This window comes from Leptosomus discolor, chromosome Z (assembly GCF_034619465.1).
Source record: "Leptosomus discolor isolate bLepDis1 chromosome Z, bLepDis1.hap2, whole genome shotgun sequence".
In the NCBI taxonomy this organism is placed as follows: Eukaryota; Metazoa; Chordata; class Aves; order Leptosomiformes; family Leptosomidae; genus Leptosomus; species Leptosomus discolor.
In genome coordinates this window covers 35,398,711-35,414,123 of record NC_141419.1, presented here as the reverse complement: position 1 = coordinate 35,414,123, position 15,413 = coordinate 35,398,711, and the positions used below count along the sequence as shown (strand labels likewise).

The window sequence follows — 15,413 nt, the reverse complement described above, 5'->3', positions numbered from 1 at the left end:
AAAAAACCCACAAGAGCTTTCAAAAGAAGGGGAATAAAGCACATCAAGAAGTCTGGCCGGCTCAGTGCACTGTGCCAATAACATGCAGTAATAATTTCAGCATCTGTTCATTTTCCCCACTTCTGCAACATCCCTGCTCTTAAAGAAGCTGGATTTATCTGCTAAACGAGACACGCAAAAGCTCTGCTTTCAACCACATCTGGATTCACAAGAGGTGGCATCGTGACAGCACCTGCATAGCAGATACCTACAAATGTCAAAAATTTTGCCTGACCACATGCACTGTGCCCTTGTAAAATAAAAAAAATCATTGCATAAGGCACATTAAAGGGTTAAACAGTAGCTACAGAAACACTGTGTACTGAGTGCTCCATCTCATGAAAAACAGTCATCATCCTACTGCTCAAGAAACATGGATAAAGCCAATTCACTCCAGCTTAAAAGATTTCATGCATTTCACTCTGAGAATATGTTCATTTTCCAAACAGTCCTGGAAATTCTGCTTCTCAGTAACATATTCCCATTTGTAACGATGACACACTTTGACATTTCTGGTGATTAACAATTCCAAAGCAAATGTAGATGTTCCATTAATAAAAATACCAAAATCTTACTTCACGTATAATTAAACACAGCTCTGTGCTTGGCAGACTGAAGTAATTTTTATCCAAAACACATCCTGATGCTTGGAAAAAAATTTAATAAACTTAAAAGCTCCTTAAGCACTCGCAAGCATTCAGAAAAATGAAAAAGGTTTCCCCCCGCCCCCATATAGAGCTCCAACAAAAGAAACATCTATTGCTGATATACCCTTACAATAGGCTTCATTGTGTAATGAAGGAGCCAGGGAGGTGGGGCAATGGAATTATTTTGCTTGTGAATTGTTATAGTTTCTACCAGCAAAAGCTCTACAGTGCAGAGTTTGTACCAACACAGCTGAAGTATCTGTTTCTGAAATGTAACAAGCTGCAGTCCTTTTATACTAATGTGTTTATATCCATGCAAGTAAAGTGTATCAACACGAACATACAAAAATGCTTGCTCTGACCATGCACATTCTGGTAACAAAAGGAAGTGACATTTACTGGGATGCACTACTGAGGCAGAAAAAGACAATGCAGGTTTTAAGCACCAGATCAAGGATGCTGTTTCTTTTAACTTAGCCTGCAATGCTAAAACAAGGTAAAGGAATATTACATAAAGCAGGCAAAATGGAAAGACATTGCATTGGGAAGAGACAAACTGGTTTGATTCGATTCAGTGTATCCAGATCCTTCCTATTGGTAGACAGTCAACTAGAAAAGTTTGTCAAAAAAAAAAAAAAAAACCAAAACAAAGTTTTCTAAGTTTTTTTATACTCTAGATATTTCAACTCATTTAAATACCTTGAATCCTGCTCTATTAATAACAGTTTATTATGTACTCTGTGCCTAAGAATACACTGACACACACTTGTATTCTACTTCCAGCACTGGAGCCTTTGCAACAACAACAACCACCACCACCTTTCCAATTTTCCATTCCCACTGATCTCTTCAGAAAAGTCCATCAAAACCACACACATCTCAGCCTTTCATCCAATGTAGAACAGACCCCAGCCTGCTCCTCCACAACATGTACCAAGTAGTTCAGCTTTACTTCACAAGCAGCTGTGACAAAAGATTTGTACCAACAAAAGATTCACAAGTAAAAGTGTATCAGCAGTCACTGATAGGAAATAAATGACTCACAATAAAAGTTTTAGCTATTTCTTACACAACGAACATTTTTGTAGTCATTTTTCAATCCAATGACTACAGCTAAGAAGACAAATCTTGCAAAGCCGTCACACAGTAAACTCATGACAACCTACAGAAAATACAGAAGCCTTAATAGGAAATGCACTGTCTCTTTGGAAATAAAAGCATTGACACTATTGTCAGGTCTATTGACTACAAAAAGGAAGAAATCTACTCTGCTCCAGCTAGAACAAAGATTTTTGACATCTCTTAAATGCACACCTAGACAAACCCTGCACTTGTAATGCCAATATGCTGCCAAACATAAAAAGAACATACTCATACATAAAAAAGAAAAATGTCACGTATTTTTGGTAGTGTAAATGTTACAGGTTTTACAAATATCAGTGGTGTGAGTAGTTTGAAATACATCCATACACCTCACCTGTGAACCTGCTGCTGCATTATTTATAAGATGATTGTTGGGATGAGAAATCCAGAATGTTGAAACTGCCCTGAAATGTTATTCAGAAAGAAGTTACTATAGAAAAGCTCTAGCTCCTACAGAAGTATCACACCTTTGTAACAAGAACATCAGAAAAAGCTGAACTGCTATCAGAAGTCATTGCTTCACATATGAAACAAAAATCACAACCCCTCCCACATTTAGAAGTAAAAAAATGCTTTTTTTTCGGTTCAATGCACAGTACTTTATTTAATGTTGTTCAAATACTCCATATGATAAAATGTTTTAATAAGCTTTTCCAAGAGATTAGAAGTATGCAGAAAACTAGCAGTGACAATTTGAGAACGTGCATGCCTTTACACAGAAGATGAACCCTTAAAAGTCTATTGAACAAGTATCACAAGAAACAACCACCACCTTCCTACAGAACAACTTATTTTTTCTCTTTTAATAAAAGACTAAATGCTAATTCTTTTTTTTTTTTTTTAAATACCACTTCTAGGTGAACTACATTTAAGGTGTTTGTGTTCATTAAATTATACATAAAATGCTCCCAGCTGTATATCGTCAAGAGATCATCAGCAGTTTAACTGCTGCAGCTGGTTTGGTTTTACTTCTTCACCACGAAATACTCACATACAGTCTGTGGCTGGCACTGGGACATAACTTCCATACACTTTATCCCTAATACCAGTACACATGCTGCTGTTTCTATCTGTAGGAAGAAGAGTGCCTGGTTTCGTGACTAGCCCAAGGTTGTGGAAGAAAGTATTCCTCTGCTCAATGCCATCTTCTGTGAAGAAACAGTGACCTAGTGTGTCATAGCCAATGGTGTCCTTTATCTGCAGAAATACAAGTTCATTATGTCAGTAGTAATGCCATTTACTGAGATTTATTTGACAAGTACCATCTAGTTTTACTATCTTGGCACAGATGCAGAGTGAAGCTTCAATATCAGCAGTTCAGATGATTTAAGCATACAGTTTCATTTATCCCTTACAAACACACTACTGTGTCTGGAGAGCTTAGCTGCCTGGAAGAATACGAAAAAACGTAATGGTAAGATCTGTCAAAAATAAGTTACTGTTTGCACTTGTTCGTTTACACATTGCAATAAAAAAACCCCCATTGCTGAGCATTAAACTTGAAGGGGGGAGGGGACTATTTTTGCTCTAAATGTTCTTCATAACATTTACTTCAACACAGTATGTTTTACGCTCCTTGCACCTACCAGTAAGCCATTAGTTGCATGAACAGTCACACATCTGGAAAAACAGTGATGAATGGAAAGACCTTCCAGGTAAGTTTTAAAACTATAACCTCCTTTTTCATCCACATCCCCACAAAGGTGAAAGTGAACAGGGTAACTTCCAATCTGCTGCTGGCCCATTTGCTTCAATTCCACATAGGAGAGATGAACAGATGTAAAATTCTTCAAAATCTAAAAATATAATGAGAATTCCAGAATAAATAACCAACTATTTGCTTTTTAACCAATGGAAATTTAAGTTAGTACATTATCTATACCAGATGTACAGAAGTTAGACATACACAGTTACCACAGGCCAACGCAATAAATGTTAGAGCAATTGTTAATGTCTTGTTCTATATCCTGCCATACAAAACAGTATCCTTCGTAAGTAGGTGTAAAAGTTCAACGTCTGTGTGGCTATAACAGAGTAATTTTCACCAGACATGTTGCCACACTTTACTGTTTGGTCTTTACCACCCGGCACGTTAAATATTCTTTATGTATAACCACATACTGTCCAAAAAACCAGAAATCACCCACATCCAGGGCATGTCTATACTGAAGCTGTAACAGCATAGCCCACCTGGGATAGGCTTAGTTGAATAAAATCGCAGAATGATACAGATTCAATGGAACTTGTTGAGACACCTGGTCCAATCACCAGCTCAGCACAGGGTCAGCCTACAGACAGCTGCTCAGCACATTGCCCAAGGAATACCTCCAGCCCCAGAGGTGCTCATATGATAGGATCTTCCCTCTCATTTTCCTGGTATCTAAGCAGAAGTTCACTTGTTGAAGCTTGGTCCAGTTGCCTCTTGTCTTATCACTGTTCACCTCCAAGAACTGCTTTAGCCTCTCTGAACCCTCCCCAGGGCCCAAGGGCAGCTGTAAGACCCCTCCTCTCTGCCTGCCCCACACCAAACAAGCATTGATCTCTCAGCTCCTCTTCACTCATCTTTCACCTACTCTCCGACACCACCCTCACTGGACACACACCAGTGCATCCACATCTTAGTTGCAACGGGAACCCAAAACTGTACACAGCACTCCAGAGAAACTTCTTTATTAGGAAGATATGGCATTGCCTTTAGAATCATACACCACCACAGTAAGACTACCTAATACAAAGTAAAACCATAATGGGGCTCTACCAGTAACACAGGAAAGCAGAAGTATTTTCTTCCACCTAACCTGCTATGAAAACAGAAACCAAGTGCAATGGCTAAACTGCAAGGAGGTAAGGTAAGAAAAAACCTTTTTTTGTTACTTCATCAACTTACTTGTACTAGGTATCTATCAAAAAACAATTTTCATATGTACTTTGTCCTCTAGGGAAATTAATAATACAGACTTCTTTTTCTCCTTTAATTGCATTCCTAGGGTTTGTGTGCCTAAAATACAGAGGTATGGTCAAAACCAGGCATCCCCAACATCTCCGACTGTTAACACTTAAAAGCACTAACGCAGACACAAAACTACAAACCAACACCTCTCCTCACTGCCACTAAGCCCCCCTTATGCTACTGTCCCAGCGACCAGTAGAAAATGCAGGATGATCAGGCCATTAACATCTGCTGCTGCTGCCTAGGCTCCCTCTGCTTGAGCACCCAAGATTAACATAAGCCAAAAAATGCTTTTAGTGCCCAAGTCTAGGTTTGGCAGACACTCAGCTATGCTGAACAGTCTCCTGGGAACAGCTGAACAACTCTGACGACTCAAAATGTTTGTTTTATGTTCTATCTTCCAGACACCTTAGAGGCCTGCTGTATTGGCGCTATTGTGGCAATCAAGGTCAGGCTTGGCAAGATTCATACCTTGTCATTATCTTCTTTCCTTACACTTTCTTAAACACAAAAGAGTGCCTTGAGCCCACCTACTTCTTGTCCACAAAACGAAAGCTGCCACACAGTAGGGAAAGGGCATATTTTCTTTCCCATCATTATGCCTACCACTATAAAATTAAAATCTGCATCCAAATATATTAGAAAGAGAGATTTAAACTGTGACCAGCACATAATGGGTACAAATACATTTGCATTTAAAATACAAGGCCTCAAACTTCTCCAGTGTCAGTACAGAGCTGATACGCTGCTGCTTAATCCTTTCATCTAAAAACTTAAGTGAATGTGAGTTTAAATATTAGTTTCTATAATACTACTTTCCCTCAGCTTTCTTCATGTTTATGGTAACACGAGAAATTAGAAGCAGTTTCTTTACATAACCTTAGTATTCCAATCCTAAAAAAAAAATTAAATAAAACCCCGCCATAGGCTAACTCAGCTTCTTTCCTCTCCATTCCCCTCTAGTGCCTAACTTCAGATGCAGCAAATCTCTAGGACACAATGCTCATCACTTGGGGTGGGAGAAGGGCAGTGAACGGAAGGAAGAGAGAGAAAAGGGAGATCAAACTTTATTCTGTAGTATTACAGGATGCACACGCATGGATATCACCTGTAAAGTTTAATCCCCGCCACACAACGTTGCAATATATACTGGATGCTTCTACAACATTTCATGCATTGATATCCCTTCCTCCAATTCTGCAGATTAAGCCTCGATGAATTTAATCTAATCTTGCAAAAGCTGAGAACAGTCATTTCTATGCACATCAGCTGTTTGAATTGGTGTTCATGCCTTTACATGACAGAAAGTTACTTTAAAATGGTTTTCAGACCTTGATATGTCCACCAAATGTGTCGTAATTGAAGAACTGACACTCCTTTTCACGATAGCAGGTATTTTCTGTCTCCCCCTTGATTAAGACGTTCCTTGTAAGAACTCCGACTTCTGCCCTCATGTCCACTCCATCAATAACTTCTCCTACATGAGGAAACTGAGGATTTTCTGTCCAAAAACAGTTTTGAAGGGGGGAGAGTTGTCATTGATTAAAAAGAAAATCAACTTATTTTATATAAGCAAGCTATTTGCAGCAACAAAACCCATGCCTCCAGATACCTTAATACATTGTTCTCTCTTAGCTTTCCTTATGCTAAGAAAAAGCACACGATTGTTAGACGATAAACATTAACCCAGCTTACACCAAGTAAATTCCTCTCTTCTTGCATGCTACAGTTGACTCAATGATAGTTAAGCATCTTGCAGGATGATAAATCAAGTATGCTACTCCATACTTCCTTCCAAAACGAAGAGCTGTCTGTGTATTTTTCATTTTAGCAAGACAACTAATCCTAAACAAATCCCAATATTTTATTTGCAAGTGCTTCTTAACTTCAGTCCAACAGCCTGTGAGCACAATGGATAAAACTCAAAAGCTTTAATGCATCCAAAGTATCTGGAAAACTTTTAATGAAACAGACGCAGATTTGCTTTAAAAGTGCAAAGACGCTGGCTGCTTAATCTGTTCTGAAGAAAAATTAAGAACAGAAAATAAGGCCAAACACCTTTAGAAAACACTGTATTGATTCCTCTCTGAAAGAGATAAGGGCTTGCTTTCCTAACTAAGTTTGCTCTTTTCTAGATAGCTGTTATGAGGGTGCATGAACTAGATAGGGAAATCAAGATACAGTTTTACTCTGTTCTTCCAAAGAAACAATCAATTTCTTATCTGTCTATACAAACTGAGAAAATTGTCTGATCCTGTAAGCCTTAAAAAAGTGTATTTTTGTTTATTTTTTAAAAAGATTTCTTTCCCCCTTTTCTTTTTTCCATTTATTGATTCCCTGAATACAGACTATCACTATTCTTTCGAAGCGTACAAAAGGATACAAGCCTAAACTGGGCATTACCACAATAGGAAGCAGAAACAAGAGTGGTATTCATTTTTTACCTGCTGTTAAGGATTTAAAGACAATAGATGTCTGTAAATGGAACTGTACTCCTCTCCTTGACAGGTTACCTATTGTTTTTCCCTGTATTTGAATAGCATGAAAAAAAATCAAGTGAAAAAAGAGCAACTAGGCCTCCTATAAAAAAATACATTTTAGTTTTCCTACTACAAAGGGGTCAAAATAGCTAAAAATACAAGAAACAGTTTCAAAAGATGGCAAGTTCTTCAGCATGTGAAGTTTGCCATTCCACAGAAAATTCACTCTCTGTGGAACAAATATATAGTGTGGTTCGGGGATTTTTAAAACAGTAACTGTTACTATGATAAAGGAAACTATATTGAGGGTGAAAATAATCCAAGATAGGCCAGTTCATCGCCCTTAACATCTTTTAAAGATCTGTATATATACACTTCATATAGCATTACTTCTAAAAAACAGCCAAGATTTTGTATTTCATGCCATACTGGCAGTCTTGTAAAAAAAAATTTTGTTTAAATCCTAAAAGCATCTGCTTTCCCACAGTACATGAACATGACTTTCAAGATGAAACAGAGTTTGCACGCACACTATTCAGTGGTGACAAAAACCTTCTTAAGTCTCGTACTGCAACCTCCAAGTTAAGCTTGCTTTTTAAAACACTGTGCTCAATAACACACATAACGTGAGACACTCAAGAACAAAGCCCAGGAAGTGTCATGCCCGATGGCACCAAGTCAGCTTGGCAGCTTCGTGCACCCTGGTATTCACCGACATATAAGGTGAACTTAAGACTTGCTTTTTCCATATCTGGGCCTTCACAATGCAGTAAAACATACCTGACCCATACTAACAAATGCTGTGGAATGCAAACTGCACTGCAAAGCGGGACATACAAACTAGCAGTCCCTTATGACACAGTGGAACAGGAAAGTTTGAGGGCGTTCACAGAAAACTTCCGAGAATGGAGCACAAGAAGAGAAGAGTGGTCTGAAGAAGAGGAAGTCACACCCCACAGAGGTGAACGGGACAGATCCTAGAGATCACTGATCGGTTGCTGTAAAATAACACTAGTTAGTTTGTGCTGCAGACTGACGCCGCAGCCCACCAGAAGGGAGCTTAGAGAGGAAGCTCAGGACCCGAGGTTGGTGGAACACCAGGGAGGAGGGTGCTGGCACAGAGAGGCTGAAGGAAAAACACAGACACCAGCAGAGCTGGGGAGCCAGTCCCACGGGAGGCTCTTGTCAAGTCAAGCAGAATGACTCAGATAATAAAAAAGGAAACAAACTGTCAACAACATGCATGACCATTTTGCACGTATCACGCCCAAAGGAAAAACAGATTGCAACTACTCAGGGATATCCTGTGTGAGCAGAGGCTTGTAAGTGCCACTTATTTCATCACCATTTTGTTGGGGGGGGGATGGAGGGGGAACTGAGGAAAAGGAGAAAGAGAGACAGGTTCCAAGATCAACATTTTCTCCCTCTCCCCCCCCCCCCCCCCTTTTTTTTATTTCTCCTTTTTTAACAACAACAGAAAAAAATATGATAACACTTCAAAAGATGGGAAGGGCACTAAATGCAAAGGAAATGGTAATGACCACAGCAGCCATTCAAGCACATATAAAGAGAACTAGTGAAAAGGCAGAAAGGAGCCAAGAAAGGAAAACAAGCATAATCCTCCTGGAAGAAGACTGAAGCATTCATTGAGCCTGGGAAGAAAGGAGAAAGAAAAGTTAGGATAGTAAGCCAACCTGACTTATACAGAGCAATTTTATAGGAAGGAGAAGTACATGTTTCTGTATACATCAACGAAGCGATACACGGATAGGTGAACAGGCTGTTCTTTACTGCTCTTGCTGAAAGGGACTGTCTGCAGTGTACTACCATGAATACATTATTTCACATGAATCTTCAAGTGGTGACTGCTCTCGTACCTTTGACTTTGACCTGATGCTTGGTACACTCTGGGCAGGGAAGGAGGGTGAATTCCTCCGTCTGATACATTGAATAGTCTGTGCTTGCAATCACAATTCGGTCTCCAGGCTCCCAACTACTAACATCATCCAGAAGATTCAGTATCACTCCACCTACAGCTTCTACCTGGAAGCCTGAAACTGGAACACCTAATTAAAAAAAGTAAACACAATATAAGATCATGTTCACCTTTACATGAAGCCATCTCTGAGAAGATACTAATAAGAAATTTATGAGATTTCACAAGCTCCAAAGCCCTCTAAAGTACAATTCTGCTCTGAAACATGCCAGTGTGATATACTATGGCAGCCTGCTTACTTGATGGATCCCAAATGAAACAAATGGAAAAAATGAACCTAACAATGACAGGAAAAATAGTGAATTGGAAAAAAAAAAAAAAACAACAACAAAACAAAACAACCCTAATATCATAAGGCAAGAATTTCCAGGTCCAGCTACCTCTACTTGTTTCAAGTTGCACTCTTCTGCCATTAAAAACTCTACAGATGTCATCAAGGACCTGAAGAAACAAAGTAGGGGGGCTTTCCTTTTTATTCACAACTAATAAAACAGCTTGGCAGACTAAATTACACATACATGCTATTTCACTGCCTTGTGATGGATTTGCCTAAGTTCAGCAACTCTTGCTTACTCTTGACCCTAACTCTACAGTACCAGCAAGTAAAAGATGTATTTTGTTGGATTTTTTTTTTTTTTTAATGTAAGTCTATACATTTTCACAGGGCTGTAGCGAACAGGAAAGGAGTAGTAGCAAATAGTTCAATTACTTAACAAATAAGTATCTAACTACCTTAAAAAAAACTCTTCTGAGGCAAATACAATATTGCTTAGTAATTCTACAAACAGAAAAAAGATGACAGCCCATGAAAAGCAAAACTCAGATCAAAGATCTCTTAAAAGCAAAAATGAATAAAGGATAAATGCAAATGAGTGGTAGGCCTTCAATGTTCTTTATATCACAGATTCAACTTGGTATGAGAAAAGCTGCCTAAAGTTCAGCATCAAATAGCACCAGAAGATCATAACAAGAATAAAACATTTCTCTTGGCTTCTACCAAGTTTCCTTTTTAGGATCATAATCACCATCTCAGAAGCTTAGATTTAAAATACAAATGACTGACAAATTCCTAGAAGAAAAAAAAGAGGCTGTTTCAGCCTATTACAAGGCCTCTTATCTCTATATAAACATACTAAAAAGGAAGACTCTTAATGTTACGCTGTTCACATTACTGCATACAAATAGACTGAGAAACTAAGCTGCACTGAAAAACCGTGCCCTCAAACTTCATCCATAGCAAGAAAAGAACAAGCACAAAACCAAAGAAAACCTTACAGCAGCACTCAGAAATTTAAGTTGCAACCAGCTTTTCTAGTTAAAAAAATATGCAATATTTTTTACTTCTCCTCCAACTGCAGGCTTCCACAAAATGCTTTCCTACCATCATTCCATTCGCTGTATGCTCTCACAACAAACTTCTGACCATCCACTGTGAAAAACTCTTTCTGAGCAAGAGCTTTCCCACCAGTGCTGTGATTTTCATAGTTTCTCACTGATTCATTACAGGAAGAATTTCCACCACCTATGACACCAACAAAAGCCCAGGCTTGCCTGTGAAAAACAAAAGTAAATATTTAAATATAATGGTCTTTAACAAATTCTTCACAAACAGGTAAAGGACAAGCCCAGGAGCACGGAAGTCGTAAATAATCCCTTTGCTTGCTCTACCAAATTTATTTTAAAATGCAGTTTCAAAAAACAGCAGAAAAATGGGCAGACCTCATTGAAAAGAAACACAGTTTAAAATAACTGGATGTCCTACATACAAATTGGCAAATACAATAGCTCTTAATGCAGATGACTTTCACACACATTTTTAGTACAACTTCCAACAAGATACACTTTCTCCAAACACAAATTGCAAGAGACAAGAGACAGAAGCGATACAGGATCCTACTCCCAAACAGCTCTACCGGGGCACAGGAAGACCAGGAGCCAGTGCTGACGTTCCTGCCGCAGCCTGCTGCCGTCACGACATGGAGGCCAGGAGTCCTGGGGGACCGCGCGTGCATCAGGCCAGGAGGGATGGACACAGCCAGCAGCAGCCGCTGGTGATCACTGTACTGGATGGGCAATACTTTCCGAATCTTTCAAGATGCTCAGACCCAGAGAAGAAACTGCATGTTATACAATCTTTGCATGAGGGACAATCAATGATTCTGAAGGCTGAGCCCACGGATTTGTACTTTTCTCCATTGCTAGCCCTTCCCTCAGCTAGACACCTACTCAGCTGGAGCAAGGAACTGTCCCGGACATACTTCCCCTTCCTACAGCTCTGCCCAATGCATCCAAGATCCAAGTTTTTAGAAATGAAAAACAAACTGCATGCCACAGAAAGCTGCCACCAAGTTCAAAAAACTACGCTATTTTGCTGTCCTTTACTGCCCTGTAATGCCCTAATTATACGTTCAGAGGAAGCAGTCGAGATCATCTATTAAAAATCTGCACAATTTTGCATCATTAAAGTTGAATCATTCACCCCAAATGAAACGAGTGTCAGCTAGCTGGACTGTAGACCGTTGCTAATGATTGACTCAAAGGCAGATATTAAAACCACCTTCAAGCCAGTCGCCTTTACTTCAGTCCCCTCATAATGTTCTTATTGATTGTGATTAAAAGGCCAAAAGAAACTGTTTAGTGTTAACCTGTTCATAGGAATACTACATAGTGGGTCAACTTTTCAGCAGCAGCAGCAAACAGGCTGAAAGTTTCACATACCAATATTTAAAGTAACTATCAAGGTGTTTTAATGCATGCTGTTTTGCAGGAGGAGGAAGAAGGTAGAGGGATGTAATGAAGTATCCACCTCCATGACTGAAAAAGGGTAGATTTAGTTTAGGTATTAGGAAAAAATACTTTATAGTGAAGGTGGTGAGACATCAGAACAGGTTGCCCAGAGAAGCTGTGGCTGCCCCCTCCCTGGCAGCGTTCACGGCCAGGCTGGATGGGGCTTTCAGCAACCTGGTCTGGTGGGAGGTGTCCCTGCCCATGGCAGGGGGGTTGGAACTGGACAATCATTCAGGTCCCTTCAGACCCAAACCACTCAATGACTCTATGCTGAATCTCCTTCACTAGCTTTACAGGTTTAACAAAAAGACCCTGCTTTTCCTCAGTAAGCACTGGGAGAGAACTTCTTGCCTGTCTTCCACAGCAGAAAATAAAATTTTATCTGCTTACAGAGCCTCCACTGATTAATGAAAACAGCCAATAATCAGTTCAGCAGAGAAAGAAGAAAGGCTGCTTCTTCCCAGTTGCACGCTGAAGAAGTTCCCCATTTCAGACAAAGTGGCACAGAGGTCACAGGTAGAGTCAAACAACAGAAACCCACACCTCCAAGCCAGGTCAGGGATGGCTGCACATCGACCTGAACAACCTCCAGAGAGGCTTCACTACTTTCAGCAGGTGGTACTTACTGTAGCACGTCCAGGTCTCAGCACCTCTGACCAAACTGCTTCAGAGGCAGCGCTGCAAGCACTTTCCATCCCATGACCACACGCTTACACAGCTGCTGACACAACTGTGCTCCTGACAGGAACCAAGGTCAGAACATGCCATCCTGACTGACACCACAGCCCGCCTCTGCCAAAGCAGAGGGAGGAAACTAACTGGAATCCAGATGTTGGGGGATAGCAAGGGGTAACAATAGGATGGAAAAACTAAACTACTGATTTCCTGGAAAATACTGGAAAATAGAAACAGGTTATGAAACACCATCTTAAAGGAAGCTGAAGAATGGACTGACAGTTAGTTAGGAGACTTGTTGTCCCTTTCAATTGTATTGCTAACCCTGTGCAGCACAAAGCCAAGTTCAGAACATGCACTGCAAAGTCATTTGAACAACCAAATGGACAGCACAGCAGTTTAAGTTTCCTGCTTTAATAATTCCTACTATACCTCTTCTTCTGTCCCACCATCCAAAGCTGCCCAACCGAAAAGAGTGATCAAAGGATACAGAAACACCTTACAAGCGTACTTCAATAATATATTATTTTTACAAGTCAGTTCCCTTGCACAATCAGTGGAGGGGTAATGTACTTTCATTTCAACAGTGCACAGTTATGAACTAGACGCTGTTTGATATACAGGATTAGCAACTCTTTTCTGTATTCGGTTTCTAGCTTGGCATTCTTTGCTCCTTCAAAGTCACATGCATTAAAAACTTCACCTAGCAACTGTTTTCTATCCATATGTTTGAATGAGAAAAATATGCCTCACTGCACCCAGTTTTAATCTCTGTAATGAACAGTGAAAGAGAGCAATTACAAGTAAATAACGAAGTCTATTACACAGAGACCTGTAACCATCAGTCTCTGCACTATCAAAACACTGGATGCTGACTACTACTGCTGCAGTACTACGTACAACACCAAGAATCCTCCGAAGACTTTACAGACACTGTCAAAGTTTAACGAATGCCCCAAAGGCAGCAGAATCTGCATCTAATCTTTACTCAGCACAAAAGGAAAAATAAGTTATTTACCTGTAACTCAATCCTCTGACAAACTTACTTCCCAGAAGATTTTGAATAGTCACTCTGGTTTCCTCCAGTAGATTTTTAGCAGCTGAATCTCCTACAGCAATAGCAACAATGCGACCAGGACTTCCATTTTTAAGTAAGTTCTGGAGCTTCAAGCTTTCTTCTGAAAATTCATGAGTATCAAACTTCAGCACTTCCAAAATCTCTGCTGTGTCCTGATCAATCACCCTCACATTTAGTCCTCGGGAAAAATTCTTTTTAAATGTATAATGACCATAGGCCAGCCCTGAGAAATACATAGTCTTTGACAGAAGAGTCCATGATAACTTCTGGTGCCCGTGCAACTCCAGTGTTCCTTCAGGGCCCACACCAATAAATTTTTTGCCAAATTCTGGCACATCAGCACCTTCGTTTGACTTCCCATACAAAATAATAGTTGCTTTGGATTTATAGCGGCATTTCTCTGCTCCAACATGAAGCATCCCACCATCCTTTATCAGGATAAATCGAGTTCTCAAGGTAATATTTTTAGAACCTTCTTTATCATCACCAAAAACAAGTAACCCTAAAAGGAAAAAAAAAAAAATTCTGTTAAGTCAAAGCAAAATTCAGACAGACTCATAGAACCAAGGTCTCCAATAAAAACAACAGAAAAATTACAGATTTATTTCCACACACAGATTAGTTTCCACACTCATGAATTAAGCTGTTACACTCTTACATATGTTTAAGAATATTTGGGAAAGTCAGTCCTATCAATTGTGATTTATCTTTTTAAGAATTTGGTCGATTTATTCCTAATTTTTTTTCTGCCATTTCGATAGAATTACTGACATACCACAGTCACCATCAGGAGACAATTGGATCTTGTACAAGGAAGGCTACTACACAAGTCTTTTTTTACTATATCCTACAGAAAACCATATCAATGCTCCACTGAAAGAGCAATGAAAAGACCCTACATTGTTCTCTTTAATGATATTCCTGGCCTGGTGGCAGGTTGAAAAGTAAAAGCAGGGGAACTGCTCAACAAGCTGTAACATAAAATTCCAACACATTTTTCATGTAATCACACGTAATAAAGTAAAAACTATTCTGCAAACTGAAGCATGATGCTTATCTTGCCATTTCATACCTCCATCCTGTATAACTATAGAGTGTACTGTAGCGTCTGAGTTCAGACGAAACAAATCCCCTTTTTTGATAAAAACTCTCTTTTCAGGATCTTTTCCAGGGCTCCAGTTTTTAAGACGAGGATTCTGATCAGGACAATTCTCTGCAACACAATGTGAAATTCAGCTTTTAAAAAACAAGCATCACATCAATCAAGGCAACATTAGGACAAACAGCAAGGCAGAGTCAGTCACCCACAAAGAATTCCCACTTCCTTCTGTGATCACAATACTTCGGCCACTGATGCTACTGCTTGTACTTGAGCAGCCAAAAGGGTACCTGAAAGGTGGGTAAACTCCTGAGGGTGGGAAGGCATCCTTATACTGAATTAAACCACTGATGACCACAGACTAAACTGTCAACATATACTGTTGACAACAGATCCTTTCAAATGCCATCTGATTTTTTTGAGATTTTCTACATCACCTGCAGTACATGAAGAGAGGTAAGTGGGAAGCACTCAGATCCATACCAGCCACACCAAGCGCTGGATGCCCTAGGCCAGCTA

The 15,413-nt window shown here is 39.6% G+C and overlaps 1 protein-coding gene across 2 annotated transcripts in view; it reads right to left on the bottom strand.

The window, feature by feature from the left end:
• The window catches only part of CEMIP2 (cell migration inducing hyaluronidase 2), a 37,354-nt gene that overhangs the window by 17,329 nt on the left and 4,612 nt on the right, over positions 1 to 15,413 (bottom strand). Inside the window, exons 2-9 of one of the 2 annotated variants that reach the window (XM_009959067.2) lie at positions 14,868 to 15,008; positions 13,736 to 14,297; positions 10,637 to 10,806; positions 9,137 to 9,325; positions 6,111 to 6,280; positions 3,416 to 3,625; positions 2,821 to 3,026; positions 2,164 to 2,233 (exon numbers count right to left, since the gene is read on the bottom strand). In XM_009959067.2, the coding sequence (XP_009957369.1) occupies positions 2,164 to 2,233; positions 2,821 to 3,026; positions 3,416 to 3,625; positions 6,111 to 6,280; positions 9,137 to 9,325; positions 10,637 to 10,806; positions 13,736 to 14,297; positions 14,868 to 15,008 (1,718 nt within the window). The remainder of the gene's footprint in view (positions 1 to 2,163; positions 2,234 to 2,820; positions 3,027 to 3,415; positions 3,626 to 6,110; positions 6,281 to 9,136; positions 9,326 to 10,636; positions 10,807 to 13,735; positions 14,298 to 14,867; positions 15,009 to 15,413) is intronic. The other variant, XM_009959068.2, reaches the window with a different exon arrangement.